The sequence below is a fragment of the Trichomycterus rosablanca genome, chromosome 5 (assembly GCF_030014385.1).
Source record: "Trichomycterus rosablanca isolate fTriRos1 chromosome 5, fTriRos1.hap1, whole genome shotgun sequence".
Classification (NCBI taxonomy): Eukaryota; Metazoa; Chordata; class Actinopteri; order Siluriformes; family Trichomycteridae; genus Trichomycterus; species Trichomycterus rosablanca.
The window spans coordinates 4,842,561-4,862,472 of NC_085992.1; the positions used below are offsets into that span (position 1 = coordinate 4,842,561).

The 19,912-nt window shown below is 37.5% G+C and overlaps 2 protein-coding genes across 2 annotated transcripts in view; one reads left to right on the top strand and one right to left on the bottom strand.

Annotated features, from left to right (window-relative positions):
* The window catches only part of glud1a (glutamate dehydrogenase 1a), a 19,993-nt gene continuing 81 nt past the window's right edge, over window positions 1–19,912 (bottom strand). The window contains exons 2-14 of the mRNA XM_062995552.1: window positions 19,228–19,829; window positions 13,198–13,278; window positions 13,045–13,100; window positions 12,333–12,396; window positions 11,661–11,755; window positions 10,541–10,720; window positions 7,953–8,090; window positions 6,490–6,627; window positions 6,225–6,305; window positions 5,780–5,903; window positions 3,793–3,884; window positions 3,352–3,414; window positions 1–2,095 (exon numbers count right to left, since the gene is read on the bottom strand). Coding sequence (XP_062851622.1) covers window positions 1,976–2,095; window positions 3,352–3,414; window positions 3,793–3,884; window positions 5,780–5,903; window positions 6,225–6,305; window positions 6,490–6,627; window positions 7,953–8,090; window positions 10,541–10,720; window positions 11,661–11,755; window positions 12,333–12,396; window positions 13,045–13,100; window positions 13,198–13,278; window positions 19,228–19,627 — 1,632 coding nt within the window. The 5' untranslated portion in view covers window positions 19,628–19,829 and the 3' untranslated portion in view covers window positions 1–1,975. The remainder of the gene's footprint in view (window positions 2,096–3,351; window positions 3,415–3,792; window positions 3,885–5,779; window positions 5,904–6,224; window positions 6,306–6,489; window positions 6,628–7,952; window positions 8,091–10,540; window positions 10,721–11,660; window positions 11,756–12,332; window positions 12,397–13,044; window positions 13,101–13,197; window positions 13,279–19,227; window positions 19,830–19,912) is intronic.
* Window positions 19,580–19,912, top strand: part of shld2 (shieldin complex subunit 2) — a 16,115-nt gene continuing 15,782 nt past the window's right edge. Inside the window, exon 1 of the mRNA XM_062995551.1 lies at window positions 19,580–19,615. The gene's annotated coding sequence lies outside the window, so the exon portion shown is untranslated. The remainder of the gene's footprint in view (window positions 19,616–19,912) is intronic.

Consider the following 19,912-nt stretch of genomic DNA (forward strand, 5'->3'; position numbering starts at 1 on the left):
TAAGCGACACACTCTCGTGTTCACGGTTTATTGTTGGTTATTTTAAACAAGGCAGTATAAATTCTCTCCCCGTAAAGGATCTAAGATTTTCATACACAGATATAATTATGAAAACAAACAAAAAAGCAAATTCCTCTTTCATATACAAACTCCATTTCCATAAAAAGTCGAGACATTTCGAAAAAAATGCAATAAAACAAGAATCTGAGATCTGTTCACTCTTTTGAACCTTTAAATAACTGATGAACATACAAAGATTTCCAATGTTTTCACTGATCCGCTTTAGTGTATTTTGTTCATATAAAAAAACTTAGAATCTGATGCCTGAAACACACTCAAAAAAGTTGGGACCGAGGCGTGTTTACTACTGCGTTTTTCACCTTTACTATTAATTAGATTATTATTTTTTTTTTTTTACTGTATAGGAACTGAAGACACAATTTATTGCAGTTTTGCAAGTAGAATTCTTGCCCATTCTTGCTTGACTTCAGCTGCTCGACAGACAATGGTGATCCGTGGTCAGCATTGTCCGATTCTTCTCTCTAAAATTTCAATATATGCCTCCACATCAACAGTATCTTCACACATATGCAAGGTCCCCATGCCGTGGCCACTGATGCACCCCCATACGATTTACCTTTCTTTGATAACAGTCTGGAGTGCCCTATTTATCTTTTGTATGTAAAACTTTGTGGCTTTTTCGGAAACACGATGTAATATGGACTCATTTGACCACAGTACATTTCCACTGACTTTTAATCCATCTGAGATAATACCTGACATAGAATGAAAGTATGACTTTTCTTTCGAGTAACATGGCTATATTTATTATTTATTAAAATAACATGATCTCATGCAATGCTAAGGACACAAATATTTCAAACATTCAAAGGTGGTTTGTGGCCTTACCTACATAAACTGAGATTTGACCAGATTCCCTGAATCTTTTTACAATATTATGTAGGATAGATGGTTAAAGAACTAAATTATTTGAAGCTTGCAATAAGAAGTGACCGCCAATTCAATGTTGTGAGCCACAAACCAGGTTTTATTGCAAAGACTGAGCTTATGATGGATCAGTTCACCTGCTTATTGTAAAATCTTTCAAAACATTGTGATTTGAATATTATAATATAATATAACTTCTCATGATTATTTTTGCCCCATCACAACTTTTGTGAGTGGGTTCCAGGCATCAAATTCAAATTTGTTCACATTTACAAAATACAATCAAGATGATCAGCCAAAACCTTTTGCACTTTAGTCAGTTAAATGAAGGTTGAAGTGAACTAACTAGACACGTTGTTGTTGTTTTTATTGCATTTTACAAAACGTCCTGACTTTTTTAGAAATTGGGTTTGTAGATGTTAAGTGCATATAATCAGGACATTACCTATTAAGATCTGGTCCATATATTTCATGTTGGAAGCATGTGGTTATAAAGATTATTGATTGCTTATTAGCATTAACAGCACCAAATTATTTTCTATCAATAATAATAATAAAGGCAACGGCAAGTGCAACAACAGATACATATACTTCTGTGCAACTTTGGTAACAGATAAATGCATAGAATTGTCAGTTTTATATGCCACTAACTTGTTAAAAGAAATAACTGAGAAGCAAAGGAGCACTTGTGCTGTTGTGACAGTAAGGCTTGACGGCTGTTTGTATCTGATATGCTGTAAAAGCTGGAGCTAGAACTTCCCTGAATAGAGCATCACAGAGCAGCGTAACAAATAAACCACGTTGTACAGTACAAACGCTAGTGTTTTGGCTTTTTTTTTTTTTTTTTTTGGAAGATACTAAACTCAGACTACAGTAACAGACAGACTTTGGTGTCAGTAACGTATAGTGACTATATTTAAATGTAAACAGGTATTAATTGAAGAGAATATCTGGCTGGGGAGGAGGCAGAAAGATGTGGGTGTCTGTTGATGGACGGACAGACAGGCGGACAAACTAAAACAGCCGTTTATGTGAAGGTGAGGCCAGCCTCGTTGTACACTTTAAAGACTTTCTCAATGGCGTTGACGTATGCCGCTGTCCGTAGGTCCAGCCCCAGGTTGTACTTGTTGGCCGTGCGCATGATTTGCTGAAATGAAAGATATTGTATAATAATACAAATTAATTACATCTGTTTCTCATCAGGGTCTAGTGGTGCCCAGACTTCAACTTAGGCAAACCATTATGTCATGCTGGGCCTGTTATCACACATTATGTCATGCAAAATATTACTACAACAACAACAATAGAGAATTATAAATAGAACTCCAATGGATTAACCCATAAAATAAATTTTTTTTAATAACATGTCATTTAAAATTCATATCCAACAGTTAATGTTTTATTCCAGTGAAAAGTGCAGCTACAGTCTGTAGTGATTTGTAGCAGTCAGCAGTGATTTGGAACACACACCGACCCACCCTCAGTGTGCATGTGGCAGTTCAGAGATTAAGTAGAAAAACTTGTCTATGCTTTTATATTATTTAAATAATAAACGCTGGAACTAAAATACACATTAAAATCAGTTTAAAGTCTGTGTGTAATGTTTTTTAACAAACATTTTTGTACATATTTTGCACCATGTTCCAGTACAAAGGTAAACTCTGCACATTTACTTTTTTTGTTTGGATATTAAAAAACTATTTGTGTAATTCAGATGTTATGGTAATTACAGCAGTAAAACGCTCACTTATTATTTATTAGTTAAGAAACAAGAAGTTACATAAATGATTTTATCATCAGTTTATTTGACTTCTTGTAGGTAAATGTCAAAAAGTTTTTGCACTTTTTCTAGCTCTGTTTATTAAGAATTTCAAAAACAAGTTACATTACTTTTCTACATAATCACCTTCTGATGCATTTTTCCAGCATCGTACCAACTTTTTAATGCCGTCAGCAAAAAATGTTTTTGGTTGAGCATGTAGCCACTGATGCAGTGCTGCTTTCACATCATCACCACATGAAAATCTTCTTTGAGCATCCAAAAAGGTGTAAATCAGATGGTACTAACTTTAATCCGGACTTCAATCTCTCAGACACAACCGATTACTACTACTCCCACCCTCAACGTTTCCAACCAAAATAGAAAAGATCCCTTGTACTATACTGTAACTATAGTTAAAATATTTTGTGAGTGCTTTATTAGCAAAAGCTCAGCAAAAAATTTCATAATTTTTTTTATTGTATAAATAGCATGATCACTAAGCAAACCATCAGCTGCAGTTTTAAATGCTTTATGATCAGGTCCTCTTGTACTTATTACTTAACCAACATAAAAATGGCTCTCTCAAACAAGGTTAAAACCAAACATACAAAAGTTGTAAAAGTACATTAATAAATACTAACCCTGGCAGAGCGTTCCATGGTGTAGGCCAGTCCGGAGTGCACTATGTCCTTCTCAGATGCTCCCTGTAATATATTTCAAATAATAAATAAGCTTCACATAAAAGTATATATGAATATTTCTGATTGTACCTGTATATTCACTCTCACTAAACACTTTATCATGTAAACCTGCCTGGTACTTTCATTCATTAAAAACTAAACTACATCCATCATACACCTGTCTTACACGTATGTTTTTTGGCCACTTTGTGAGTATACCAATATAAAAATGTGTTATATCATAGTGCTCAGTGGTGGATAGGGAGTAACAAATAAGCTCAGTAATTATTTAATCAAAGTGCATTTATTTAACAGGTATGGCTAAAAGAGAAGCCAATAGCAGTAGGTAAGCTAACAGGGTTGGTAAAAAAAGTGTGTGTGTGTGTGTGTTTATGTACTTACAGCAATCCTGGCCTGAAATTCTGAGGTCGGGACTACAGGTATAGAACCTCCATGTTTCCCAAACTTTCTTTCCAGGCTCTCCTGCACAGACACTGTAAAAATAAAACATAATATTAAAACATTAGTCCTTGCTTTTGACACACAAATGTATTTCGGTCTCAAAATGAAAGCAAATAAGCCAACATGAAGTACAGCTTCATGTTAGAAAAATAATAACAAAATAATAAAATAATCTGCATCTTATTTTGTAAGCTCATTTAAAAAAAAATTAAGGGATTTTATGTAAACACCAGACCAAGATGTTTCAGGATGTTAGTTGGTAGTAAGCACTGCAATTCAGGTATCAAAGATGTTTTTTCAGCTAAGGCTGTTAAATAAAAATTATCCTCCGATCTAGTCAGGTCTGTACCACGCAACCTCCGATCCACTTGTCTTGCTTGACTTGATCCTCCACCCAGGACTCGAGGAAGACCATCAAGGCATCAAGGCTTTTCTCTGTACTTGCACCCAAGTGGTGGAACGAACTTCCCCTGTCTGTCCGAACATCTGAGTCTCTTGCCGTCTTCAAAAGACGATTACTGACATGTACTTACTTACTAATGCTCTTATTAAAAAATAAAAAATAAAAAATAAATAACTCTGGTTTTAACAGATGTGTTCTTGAACTGTTGTCTACTTAAACTACAGTAAGGTAATGTTTACTATGGAAGCACTTCTGTAAGTCGCTCTGGATAAGAGCATCTGCTAAGTGCAGAAAATGTAAATGTAGTCATTTCCGATTCGTGAGAGTAAATCCGCTGTTGCTTGCACAAACCCTGAACTGATCAAGTAGAGCCGGATCACCACACACCCTTTCCAACACGTGTCCAATCTGTGGCAGCTTCCTATCACCTGGCAGTGTTGGGTTCCCACACTAAGCCACATCTCATTAGGAGAGCCACGTGAAGCTCCATGTTATTCCGCTTCACTCACGCAGGCGCCCAGAAACAGCCCCGGAAATCGCATTTAGCAGCAGCAGAGGGAAGAGACTAGGTCCAACCTTCCCTTCTTTAAACACAGCCAACTGTGTTAGTGTGGGAAGGCGCTATTTAGGAAATAAAAACCCTAAAAGTAATCCAATCTTTAATCTTTTAAACCACAATATTTCCAGCGCTTGCACTGTGAGCACTCAAAGCCCTTTAGAACAGAAGTAAATATGAGTGCTAGGACACTTGATTACATTTTATTACAGCCGAGAGATGGAGATAAATGACAGAGGTCAAAGTGCCTGCATTTACTGAAAGAGCTCTGGCATGTGAAGCTGATCTGCCAGCTTGTGATAATTAGGACTGGGCATTGGAGTTTGTGTATTGAGCAGGAATGGTCATGGTCAGTTAAATATCTGGGTCTCCAAACAATAATGATGCACTCATTTCTCTCAGTAGCACATGAGGCGTGGGGGGAAATAGTACTGTTGATCTAAGTGGTGGTGGACTAGAAATAAAACCGCTGCACCACCTGAGCACCTGAATTATTATTTATTATTAATTAATACATAATTATTACATGTCATTCTTTCACTGAGATATCCTTAGATACAGGCTTCTCGCCCTCTTCAACTACTACTACTGTTTGTGAATAATAGTATATAGTCAGGGCGGCACGGTGGCTAAGTGGGTAGCACTGTCAGCTCACAGCAAGAAGGTCCTGGGTTCGATCCCCAGGTGGGGTGGTCCAGGTCCTTTCTGTGTGGAGTTTGCATGTTCTCCCTGTGTCTCTGTGGGTTTCCTCCAGGAGCTCCGGTTTCCTCCCACAGTCCAAAAACATGCAGTCAGGTTAATTGGAGACACTGAATTGCCCTATAGGTGAATGGGTGTGTGTGTATTTGTGTCTGCCCTGCGATGGACTGGTGCCCTGTCCAAGGTGTTACTGGAATAGGCTCCAGCACCCCCCTGCGACCCTGATTGGATAAGCGGTTAAGAAAGTGAGTATATAGTCGTGGACTTACTAAGGAGGTGGTAGTTGGAATCTCTTTCATATTTGAAGGTAAGTCTACCATAGCTGACATGGTTCAGGTTCTTCAGCCACTCAAAGTAGGACACAGTTACACCACCAGCGTTCAGGTACATGTCCTGTTCAAAACAAAAGCTACACTTACACGGTCTGACAAATCAATCATAACTGCACTGATAGCTTCATTGGAAAAGAAAATGTTCATTTACACACTTCCATCAGAATTCATTTATAAGAGGGCTTATTAATGCATATAAATAATTTCACTGTAAACATGCGGTCATAAACAACTGAATGATAAACGGTGGTTTGTGCTGTGTACCGCCACCCTGACTGGTATAAAGCAAGGGCAAAACTCAAAAATGAATAGATAAAATAAATATGTTAAACATGTTTTATACACACAGAAACATGTAGCTCTTAATAAACTGTGGACTTACAGGAATCACCATAATGTTCCTCTCAAGGAAAATCTTATCGGCTTCAGGAGTGGTGGGACCGTTGGCACCCTCAGCAATGATCTATTACAACACAACAATAATAAATAATATATTATGTTACACCTTCATATCACTTGACTGTGCAAATGTTAAATACCTAAAATTATTAAGCTTTCATTTACACATTAAAAAATGATGTCATTTTAAAACAAGTCAGAACTATTAGCACAGCCGCATAGACTCAGTAAATAAACTCTCCTCTCACCTTGGCCTTGATATTGTGCGCATTCTTCTTGGTCAACTGTTTCTCACTAGCAGCAGGAATCAAAATGTCACATTCAGCCTCCAAGATGTTTCCTTCATACGGTTTTGCGTTGGGAAAGCCAGCAATTGTACCATGAGTCTAAAGACAGACAGTTATTTTTATTATTATTGCTATTATTAGGGACTTTTACTGTGTAGCTGAACATATATTTTACACATTTGTCATTTTATACCAGTAGTTTCTAGAGTGGGTGTCATAATGGCTGTTAATGGGGTAAACTGAACCCCATTCCAGGGTACCAAGAACAAAGAAATTATTTATAGAAATGCAGTGACGAGAGTTTGGGAACGACTGCTTAATACTACTGAAAACCACTAGATGGCAGCCTTTTAAACCCCGACTAAAACTTCCTTGTTCAACACACACACACACACACACACACACAGCGAGAGAGAGAGAGAGAGAGAGAGAGAGAGAGAGAGAGAGAAAAAAAAAGAGAGAGTGAGAGCTCAGGTCATTCGTACTAGCTCCTAAATAACTTAGGGACAAGGTATTTATTAATAACCTGCAGGAAGTTGCAAAGAACTAGTAGATGGTGGCGTGCAATTTAAGACAATGGTAAATCACATTTTTACTTGAGTAACATTATAAATTGTTGTGGAGGCACAATTTTCACCTTTTTCTCCCAATACAGTCGTTTCAAACTCCCTAATATAATTCACTGCAGCATACAACACCCTCACAGTGGCTGAGGAGAACAACACACTATCGTGCACCTCCATCGACACGCAGCCACTTCCTTTCAACTGCCAGCGGTGAAAACCGACCCAGCTTACTTGGACACCCGACCATTTCGCGCCCTATTCTAAAGGTTTTTTAAATGAACCAGTAGATACAGTACAGTGTGAAACATGTTCTACTGTTATTGGGTTATAACAGCTTAAAATGTACTTTAAAAATGAATAAATATCAGATGAACTAATGTTTACCTACTTGTAAACTTCTAACATTTTCTAGCTAGTTGGAAATACTCCTACTATTGTAACCTGCTGGTTTATAATAGACGTTTATGATGAGAAGGATGTTGAGTGATGATTATTAATAGAAGTACTATTAGCAGTAGTAATCCAATGTAAATTACCCAAAAGTTGTTTTGAATAGAAAAAAAGCAGTTAAATTAACAGTAGTAACACGTGAGAGAACAAATTCCATCACCTTATCAAATATTTTCTTAAATAAGTTAAACAAATGCTGCAGAATTGAACGTTAAATGAATATATTATAAAGTTAAAATGCACCTGCTTAATCATTTTTTATACTGTAACATTCCTGCAAGTGCTGCTTGCCAACAATGCCACATAAACAGTACTAATGTGTTTACAGACACGTCTAGGAAACCAGACTGGTTTTTACTGGAGTACGTATATTATCAGAAAGCAATGATATATAGAGATCACACTCACCAGCTTGTATTCCTCTAACTCCTTGGGGTCGATGCCATTAGGGTTCCAGATGCTTCCGTCTAGCTCACCGACTCCGACACACTTTGCCCCGTTACGGTGCAGGTAGCGCATGGAGTGCAGACCCACGTTACCAAAACCCTATAAAAAACATGAACATTTGATGTTTCTTTATAACAAACAGTAGAGCCTTTTTATCCTATTATTATCTTTACTGCTCACAAGTGAAAACATGGCAGACTATAATTGTTAGGGTAAAAATAATCACAAAAATACATAAAACAATTAAATTAAATGATTTATAATAAATAATTTAAACAAGTCAGCTACATGATACATAGATACTAAAAAATATTGTATCTATTACTCCTTTAAATCCGTTCAATCCTGATCAGGGTTATTATCATACTAAAGCTGACCCAGAAACACTGCACAGAGCAGGAATACATCCTGAATATAATTCCAATCTACACTGGATTAAGGAAGTTCCAGAGCCCTTGACCTTTTGCACACATTACTGTGTTGAGGTTTTGATTCTGAATAGATGTAATTACCATGTTTACTCTCTAATCTACGCCTAATCACCCATATGTCAAAACAAGCTTTCAAAAAAATAATGACTCTTTATTTGAATTCTTTGTAGAAGCACCTTTGACAGCAATTCCTGTTGCAAGTCTTCTTCAATACGTCTCTACAAGCTTCAAAAACCTTTTTCCCCCCTATTGTTCAGACCCTGTTTTGCTCTCTGTAAACTGCCATTTTCAGCTCTCTCAAAGGCATTTAAGGTCATTGAGATTTACCCCAAAGCCAATCCCGCGTTGTTTGCAGAATGCTATAGGATCACTGTCATGTTGAACCAGTTTTCATATAGGATCTTCCTGTATTTGGGTGTTTTCATCCATCCCTCAATTCTCCCTGCCACTGAGAAACAGCCCTATTAGCAGGATGCTGCCACCACCATGTTTCACTGTAGGGATGGTATGAGCCAACTATTAAAGATGAATGACTACATTCTGACTAAATTCCCATGTATAATTAAGACAAACAGGACACATCTGACCACAATCTGGAGTCCCGAAGCAAAGGGTCTGAATACTTCTATAAATAAGAAGTTTCTGCTTTTTTAAAAAAATCTCTGTTTTTACTTTGTCATTATATATTATTAAGCATGCATTATGGGTAAAAATGGAAGTTATATTCATTTAAAAATCAAATCCACAAAACAATAGTGTGCAAAAAGTCAACGATTCTGAATACCTACTTAACTTACTTACTTAAACCTACTGCATACCCAACACTAAAAATGTCTTGATCTGATACTCACTCAAACCCTCTGACACATCATAAGACTGGATTTAACACATTAACTGATCAGATCTACTAACACGTACTGTAAACATGTGTGATGACAAATCATCCACATGAGCACAGGACACAAACTTACAAACATATAATGTTTCACATATCCTGCAGAGAAACAACTTTATTAGTGTAACCATGTCCGTTTTATATTATTATTGGACAATAATCAGAGATCTGATAACAGAACTGAATAATGAGATTAAGAAATGTATTTACCATAGCAACAATTTGTTATTATCACCTGTCCCAGCATGTTCATTTTTTGCCTCTGACAGCTGCCTTCGTTTATAAAGTGTTATTTCCTGACAATTTTATTGCATGAGGTGGAATTTTGGTTTCACCGACTTGAACTAAATTAGCAAACATAGTATCTTGGAAACTTAGCCATATAGCAAAGCAAACAGTCATGTTTGCATTTAATTACATGACTCCGAGGATCGTGTCTATAAAATGACAGACATTGGAAATGTAAACAAGCCAATCTGGACCTGTGTTGTTGAAGTGCTAATATTAAGGCATATGGTTTACTAGGCTTTAATCACAATGGTATTACTGTTCTCTTTAATCATATTTAGATAAACTGATCACCTTTAAATGATGTGTTTTGGTGCATCAATTTAATGTCAGACGATTATTTATTGTTTTCACACATCAACATTAAGTACTGATGTCAGGTTTAGTCCCTAAAGACGGTGGTATTGTATTGTATTATATTATATTAATTATAATATAATATAAGTGTTGTTGCTTAACAGAAAAAGCCTGACCATGATTGAAGCATGATTGCACCCAAGTGGTGGAACAAACTTCCCTTGACTGTCCGAACATCTGAGTCTCTTGCTGTCTTTAAAAAAAGACAATTAAAAACCTTCATCAGCTCTTTACCAAGCACTTAAGCTGACATGTACTTACTTACCAACACTCATTCATTTCTTGAGAAAAAAAAAGGTTTCAGCAGATGTGTTCTTGAACTGTTGTCTACTTAAACTAGAGTAAGGTAATGTTTATTATGGAAGCACTTCTGTAAGTCGCTCTGGATAAGAGCGTCTGCTAAGTGCAGAAAATGTAAAGCAAAGCTCCTAACAGACAGTGATAAGGTAGGAAAATGGTGCCTGTGTCTCTGACACCCATACACTATAAACATACCCATTGCCTAAAAACAATAAAGCCTATGGCAGATATCTAATAAAGCATTTTATTTAAATGATCATGAAAGCTCTGCTTCATACCTGAACAACGAAGGTCTTGTCTCCAAAGCCAGGAGTCATGCCCAACTGAGTCATGTAGGAAGCTTCATTGACAAAATTTTCAATGCCATGAAAGACTCCGCGTCCAGTGGCAGAGATTCGGCCATGAATGCCACCCTGGCTAATGGGCTTCCCAGTCACACAAGCATAAGCATTGATGTCCTAGTCGGGTAAACAGAAAGCAAATAACATTTATATAATCCATTTGCAATCAATCATTATTATACACTAAATCAGATCAAGTTCACACAGACAAAAGCACTCAGCAGTTTTCTCATAAACCAAAGCTGGTTAGGGTTAACAAACGTGAATTAATTTGAATTAAATCCACAACACAATAAAGTGTCGAAAATATCGAGGGGGCCAAATACTTTGAATGCGCTGTAAGTCAAGGCAGTCTTTACACAACTATTATTCCTGTAATCCTACATTTTAATCAAGATAAATCTGTCTGTCTGTCTGTCTGTCTACATATTTATCTATTTATTTATATCGGTCTACCTAACTACCTACCTGCTTACATTGATTTATCTATAGCTGTTTGTATTTTTCTGTCCATCCATCACCTTACACAACTTTCACAGATTATATATATTTTAAATTCCTAAAGCTAAGGAAAAAAACACCATACAATTTTCTTATACAGCCCAGAGCTAAAAATGACAAAAATGATGAATTACAGCGGAACAAGTTCAGTCATATTTACAGAAAGTAACTATTACATTTTAGGCATCTGCATAACACAAAAAAACAACAAATTTGAAATATTCTCTTATTTTATATACTCTATAAACACTAAACACACTATAGGCATTTACATTGTGCATCTGGACAGCAATAGTATTTAGAATGGCAGGTTAACACACCGCTCCACCTCCCAACTTACAAAAGCAACTGTGCATCACAGCACAATACAGAGAGGATCAAGGGTAAAAGCACCTGTATAACCTTTTAGATTAATTAGCAGTTTTAGTAAGCAAAAACATTTACTAATAAAATTACAATAACTGTTACCATTATTGCACCCTTTGTAACTTATCAGCAGTGTTAAAATAACCCTCTTTTTTAAAGAACAAATGAATACACAAGGCCAATCACTCACATTGTGTCCCATTGTTGTGGCATACGTATCAGCTATCCAAGACATCTCCCTCTCTCCGGTGCTCATGTCAGGAGCAGGGACATCGATGCCAGGTCCTGGAAAACAGAAGAGGGATTTAAATGCTACTGTACCGATTATCACAGTGTTCTGACACATATTTCTCAATAAAACATAAAATAAGGCATGACTGATAGATCACTATTAGATTCTTTAGCAGGGATTCCCAAACCACAACCAATAGGTCATTTGGAAGAGTTTCAGGGGGAGAGGTGGGGCGTTCGGGGGGCTGCACATGGTCCATTTTTTAGGAAAAAGCAACTGATGTCACACTGACACACATGCACTTGATCACAACTGCATTTATGCATAACTGCAGATTTAAATACATTACAAGCATTTCAGTGGATTTTAGAGAACATTTGTACAATTACAACAATCTGTGTTATGACTGTGGTGGAACATACAGGCTTATTAGCCTCTGTTTAAGAATTAAAGACCCGTTTATGGGTAAAGAATGCACCACTGGATCTTCATATGCTAAAGTGGGCCAGTAAAAATGAGACAGAGCTGTTTGTCGGTGTTTCTAAAATACACTTCCACCCTCAACACAACCCCTGTTTCCTGGGCATAGTCTGAGCTCAGCAAAAACAAAATAATGGCAGTAATTCTTACCAATAAATCCTTTCTTGGCCAGTTCGATGGTAAAGCGGCGTGTGATTTTCTCCAGCTCATTGTCCTGGAAGGAAAATAATAATATATAGACAAGCAATAAAACTGGCAGCACAAAGTGCATCCAATGTTCAAAAAAGGCTGGTAACCTTTAAAAAATAATGTCATTTTTACTGCTTTAAATATAAAAATAGAAATGTTACAAAATAGGGTTGCATGGTGGCGACTTATAACAAGAAGGGCTTTGGTTCGAATCTCTGACAAGGTGACCAGGGTCCTTTGCGTTTGCAATTCCAAAGACATTCAGTCAGGCTAACTGGAGCTACTAGAAATTGCCCTAAGTGTGTGTGTGTGTGTGTGTGTGTGTGTGTGTGAGCTGTCTGGGGTGTTTTCTGCCCTTTGCCCAAGGAATCAGACCTGCTTGCAACCCAGACCATGATAAAGTAAAACAGTGGTAAAACGGACAATGAATGGACAGATGGATGGCTAATTGATAACCAAATGTTTGCAATCCTGCATTAGTTTGTTAGTTAGTTAATTAATTGAAGGTTTAATGCCAGGACAGCTCATAGGCCAATTTACTGGCAGAAGTGGTTTTGATGGATAGTCCTGTTATTAATAGAAACTTGAGCAGTGTTTCAGCTTTGGTTTACAAAAGTGTCCTAAGGGACCATTGATTTAGAAAATATGCATTTGCTAAACTGTAAGCACTTACAGAATAATTTCTGGGATTGATCTTCACTCCAGCTTTGGCACCTCCAAAAGGTACGTCTGTAAAAAGGTTAGTTCATTAGAATAATAAAAGATGAGGATGTTCAAACGACAGCATAAACACAACACTTTAATAAGAACACCTGAAAACACTTACCGACGACAGCGCATTTGTACGTCATCAATGAGGCCAAAGCTTTCACTTCATCAACAGACACTTCTGTGCTATAACGGATACCTGCAAACAAATACAGGCAGTCAGCATGTGACCAACGTTTATACACCTCAGTATGACTATTTTCATTAAGTCATAGTTTCTTTTTATTTCGTTTTAGCCTTTTTTAGCTTTACATTTGCAGCATTTAGTGGCTACTTTTATCCAAAGTAAGTTTTAATTATGATGGTAAACAATTTGAAGAATTAGGGGTTAAGAACCTTGCTCAGGGGTCCAACAGTGGCAACTTGACAGTGGTGGGGCTTGGTAGTGGCAACATTCTGATTACTAATCCAGTACATTAACCACTGAGCTACCACTGTCCTATAACTTGTAATGTTAATGTAAAGTTAGCTCAGAATGCGGAAGTTATGACTGAATGCCATGCAAGCAATCTAGGGTTAAGGTCCTTGCTCAGGGGCCCAACAGGCCCAACAACCTGGCGGCAGTGGGGATTGAACCAGCAACCTACTGATCACTAATCCAGTATAGTAACCACTGAGCTTCCACTGAACTAAAACACTGTAGAGTCTTTATTTTTTTTAAATAACAAGCCACAAAACTGGTGATGAGACACAATCCAAATCTGCGAGCACTACCTGTCCTCACAGGGTGTAATGAACGTATTTAATATAAGAACGCTGTAGTCCTAAAGCTGTACATCATTGCATGAGTTCACCTGGTGCTGCCTGCCAAGTGCACTTCGCTAGAAGCAACGAGTTCAAAAGCTGCTGTGAAATAGGCAAGAAAAAATGCTTCAGGATTTTAGAAAACCATGTAGCAGAAAGGGTAAACACAGCCAAGACCCTCATACTGGTCACAAGCCATAAGATGCAGGTAACTGGTTTTATCCAGTGACGCTACTGCCTACAGAATCAACTAAGTAGGGATGTAACGATACACTCTACCCATGATGCGATGCGATTCACAATACTGGGTTCACGATACGATTTTTTCCTGACTGAAGACAAATTATTACAAAGTTTCCTTTTATTATTTCTCTTAAAAAAATAAAATAAAACTGTATTTGTGCTTATCTTTTATTTATCTAAATAATGAATGGCCTTTTATTTCTGAGGTAGGTACAAACTAGGGCTGGGCGATTTTCACGATTAATTAGCATGAACGTTTTCACCCGATGTTAGAATGTGACAATCGCGATTGTTTACATACTTTATATTTTAATTAAAATACCAACATGTCACGAAGCAGAAACTGAGCAGACGCCCGCGGAATATAAATCAGGGAAAGTTTAATATAAAAAGGGCGAAAACAGTGTACAAAACCAGGTAGAGTCCAAAACCAGCGAAAACCAAAACAGTAAACGGAAGACAACAAGGATTATACACGGTAACGGTTCGATTCAGTAATAAGGAGCGCAAACACGATCGGCAAAACGAGACACAAACAGAAGAGTTTAATTCAGATTCACTGAATCAAATTCACTGAATCAATTTACATTTACTCGCGTTACTGTAATTGAGTCGTTTTTTTTATGTACTTGTACTTGTTAAAGTATATTTTACAGCCTGTAATTTTACTTTTACTTAAGTATGTTTTGTATTAAGAATTGTAATTCGCTACATTTTAAATCACATCCGTTACTGAGTAAAAAAATCGCGTCTGGTAAACTGCTGCAGTGAATTCTGCGATAGGGAGTCGGATCTTTTGTCTCGGTTTCTTTTAAAGAGCCGTATGTATGTAACGACTCCCAAATGTGCGAATCGGTTCCTTTATTTTGGCTTAAAGGGCCGTTCAATAGAATCGAATCATTCTACGACACATAATAGTGGTTAATACAGTTTGAAAATTTTATGGGACTAAAATGACACATTACACATCCTTAAATGTTTAAAATGTTGTATCCACCCCCCAAAATCACAAGAGGACAAAATCAAAGCTGAGCTGAGTGATCACTTGATGCCCCCCCAATGTAGATACTGATACAGACTCACTCAGTGGTGGAAACAGCACAGTACAGGCTCGTGTTCCTTTTAAGAAACCTGTAAAGAACTTTTTGTAGTTTTTTCCTAATGTAAGGAGGTTCTGCTGAACATTATTTAAAATAAAAGTTGTTTGTGAGCTATTCTTAGATATAGATAGATAAGGATATAGATAATTTAGATCTATTTTGTTTTAATTATTGTTAATTATTGTGATATCGTTATTGTTATAAAGTTTGAGTCCCTTAAAAGGATAATTATAGGTGGTGCTGTTACTATTTTTGCACTTCTGCAGCCTTTAATTACAATGCAAAAAAAGAAATTTGAGTCTTATTTTAATTGCATTGTACGAGAACAAAAAAAATCAAAATCGTAATCGACAATCGGGTATAACTTTAAAATAATCGAGATTTTTTTTTTTTTTGCAAAATCGCCCAGCCCTAGTACAAACTATGCAAAACAATTTGAATTAAGCCCAATTCGGCAACCAGGCGCATAGCGCCAGTGACGTCAACCATGCGCGGTGTATAGCGCCAGCGCCCTCTGCTGTTTAAAGTGAATATCGATTCATTTTACATGTCAAATCGATTTGAATCATGGAATTTTTGAATCGGTTATTAACTGTATTGTGGTGCATCGTTACATCACTACAACCAAGTTACATTTTTTCTTTATTTTCAGGGCCGACTGTTACCAAGAGGTGGAAGATATTAAGGCTGAGGAAATTACATGCGAAAAACAGCCACCAGTAATTTTCTTTGCTTAAATTTCTTACTTTATTCATTAGGAAGGCTTATGCAATATGCGTCTTGCCATGTAGACAGCAGGTCAAAAGCACAGTTTGGCATTTATGCCAGTTTTACATAACACAGTTTTTAAACAGTCACAAACACACCGAGAGCTCAGAATCAAAAGCTGTACCAGATGTGTTGTGTGAGTATGTTTTTTTGTTACACTGAGCAGACAAAGCTTTTCTACAACTTACAAAAAAAGTACTACGGTATGATTATAAGTGTTATCATAAAACGCTAATGTTTACAAAGGAATTTTTGAAAAATGAAGTGCCTGTGGTCTCTACAATAACACTGTGCAACATCACCAGAACAGAACCTTACTCGACTGCTATCTGATATTTTCCAGACTACATCAAAACCCATTAAAACAAAAGTTAAAATCCCAAACTACATTGCTATTTTACACTCGGTTCATTTCGGAGGTAATACCTGTCTGAAAACCATGAACTGATCCCTGTGAATAAACAGACATGGATCAGTTCTCTTATATAATTTGATCAGTCATGCAGGAACAGAGAAGAGGGTTTACAGACTACAAGAAGTAAAAAACCATGTCTTACTTATTTTTTGTACTAAAATGACACTAAACAGTGCATTAAACAGACCAATAAACAGGATTATCTGCAGAAATTAATACAACAAGTTGCTAAATCGTGATGGGGCGGTTTTAATCTGTTGCTAAAAATGACTCAAAGAGGGAAAGAATGTTTTTCGGGGCAGACTGGGAAGCAGTCGGTGTGATGACTCACTCACTCCACTCCTCTATATGAGAGAAAAGCAGGAAAGCTGGTAACCTGGGTGTGCCGAAGCAAAATAACAAATACCACAGGCTTGTCTAGCTCAAAAGACTGTAGTTTGGAATATTAAAGTTCTATTAATTTTAGTTTGCAATCATATTGTATCCAGATGTGATATGTGATTACTGTAGGCATGGAGTTCACATTGCTTTGCCCGGTGTTATTCTTCAAGCAGTTTCTTTATGCATTTTCCCCTTTTCCCCCAGTCTAGTCATTTCAAATTCCCAATCGCAAATCCTCTACTGCCTGCACCACCTCCGTTTTGACCAAGGAGAGACGCAGACTAGCACGGGCCCCCACCGAAATGCATACAGTTGCCGGCTGCTTCCTTCCATCCTCCAGTGGTGGGCCATTTTGCCTACGGAGAGTCACGCTGCCATGCATGAATTACTGTGAATCACTTGTGCCTCAACCAGCCAGCAGAGGTAACATTTGCCATGATAATAAGAACCCCCAGGACCAGATTAAAAGCACTACTGAAACTTAAACTCAAGAGCTTGTCTAATAGCTCTTAGTGGAGGTGAGCACTGCTTCTCAGATAAGAAAACACTATCGTTCTATAATACATGGAACATTCCTGTGATTTGCAGTTTTTGTTCAGAGATTGTATCTTCAGAAATATTTCCCTTTATGAGCCAGACCCATTTGTTGCAAAAACCCTCTATGCCAAGTCAAGTCACTTTATATTTACCACTTTCTTTAACATTTAACAAAAATGCACATTCCACTCACCAAAAGCAATTTGTCATAATGGCACTCTTATCTTTAAAACACACTAAACAAAACAATAAGGGAAAAACCTTCCAGATTACCAGTCTGGAAAAGCTGGTTTCCACTAAAAGTACAATGATGACCCTTTTCTGTTGCACATTTAGACCATTTCTCAAACTAAAGTCAAGTTAATTCATCATCGTGAAAGCTTGAGTAACTAGTAGTTTCATTAACTATTGAAAATGTGTTCAAGAGGAAAAAGATAAGATAATAAGATTATGTAAAATATGAGGAAAAAAGTCATCATGAACAATCACTGATGAACTTGTGCATTGAAGAGCACATGTCTATTCCTACTTGAAACAAAACCCAACCAAATCACATTTAAACTTAACACTGGTGGGCATAATATGATCTCAGAATGTACCATTGATTTGATTTTGTCTCGAACAGGCCTTAACAGGCAAATAACCAAATGGGTGTCAATATTTTAGGTAAATCTTGTTTTGTATGTTAGGCAGAGTTGACAGCCGTTTGATAAGAGACAGTCTTGGATTTTCAATTAATGTTTGGAGAACATATTTTGTACCAAAAACTTTATGAATCTTCTTTAATACATTAACTGTGGGTTTTTAGATGTATTTATTTGGGTTGTAATGCCATATTTAACACATATGTGTTATTTAATGGCAAAAATAAGTATTATGTTTCTGTACAATATGTATTATGTTTAGTCCATTTGGGTTTTAGATGAGGAAGACAAAATATAGCGTCTCAGCAGCCTCCCAATTCCTTATCAGTGATCAGAATGACATTTCTGTGCTAATAAAAAAGGCTTTACCAATAAGACTAAGCAACAAGCATTTCAAATTAATAGTGTAGCTTTGAAAGATCTTCAAAAGTGGATCAGAAATGTCGTAGTCAGGTCAGAAATGTCATTTGGAGCCATATCTAAGCAACTTCAACTGACCAACTGTACAAATAATTGTCTGGATACGAGTTGGTCAAGACAAAGACTTAGTTAATTGGCCACATTGACCATAATTATCTTTAGAGGAGAAAAAGTGAGAAATTCAAACCTATTGACACTGTACTCAGTTAAGGTACTGGACTAGTAATCAGAAGGTTGCTGGTTTAAGTCCCACCACTGCCAGGTTGCCACTGTTGGTCCCTTGAGCAAGGCCCTTAAACCTCAATTGCTTAGACTGTATTCTGTAAATCGCTTTTGATAAAAGCATCTGCTAAATGCTGAAAATGTAAATGTAGTGTCAAACATGGTGATGTTAGTACAGTATTATGTCTCTAAAACTGTCTTGCTGCCAATGGAACTGGTGCACTGCCAAAAGGAATAACGTTGAAGTTTGTCCTTCCAGAACAGCCTCCAAACATCAGTCAGAGGTTAAAACTTGGGATGCAAATGTATTAAATAATGTGTGTACATGAATAAACAAGTGGCTTAACATATCTTACTTAAATTATTGCTCACATATAAAAAAATAAAAAGGTTGAAGTTTTAGGATTAAAGAGGTATGCATTCCAATTATTCATTTAAAGAAAACTAAGATTAAAATATGAAGACTACAGCGAGTAAAGTCGACACTTGCGATTGCAAGTTGACGTTGAGCTTGACTGGAGTTCTTGTTAGCTAATGCTAGCTGGTGTGCTAACAGAACCGTGTGGTAGATTGTAGTGCAGCGGTGACTCTGTGTGTGTGTGTCCGAGTTTTACCTCCTTTACACGGGGTCCTGTGCTGGCTGTGCTGGGCTCTGTATCCTTCTATAATCTCCCACTCTCCGTTATCCCGCTTCAGAGGGAAACAAACAGCCAGGACGTGGTTACACGGCTTGATGATCTTTAGGATTCCCCGCACTCGGTGTCTCTTCTGCTCCGGTGTCTCTCTGGTCTTCAGATCCTCCACCAGTTTATCCTCCACGATAGCGGCCCCGCGATTGAAAAACCCCTCCACCATGCGGAAGAAGTTGGGGTCGTCTTCGTCTTTTCCCGCAGCCTCACTGTAGCGCCGCAGCCGCATCAGAGACGCCGAGGCCGGCAGGGTGGAGTCGGAGAGTCCCGAGGCCAGAGCGCTGCCTCCAGTCCGGGTCAGGAGTTCTCCCAGGTACCGGTACATTTCTTCTACAGACGCGGGGGTGTTTAATGGATTAATGGAGAAATGTTGCGATGGGTCGATGTTACAGTGAGGCAAAAGACTTCAGCTTCTCAGTTCAACACGGAACTGACAAACACCATCTAAGGTCTGTGTGGGTTATTTGCTTAAAACTGCAAGTCGAGCTGAATCTCCACCTCACGCTGGGAGGTGCCCATGTTGTTCACTACCAACAGGAAGAATCCAAATAAATAGCTATTAAAGTATACAAGTACTGTATGTTATAACAAGGCTGAGCGATATGATTCT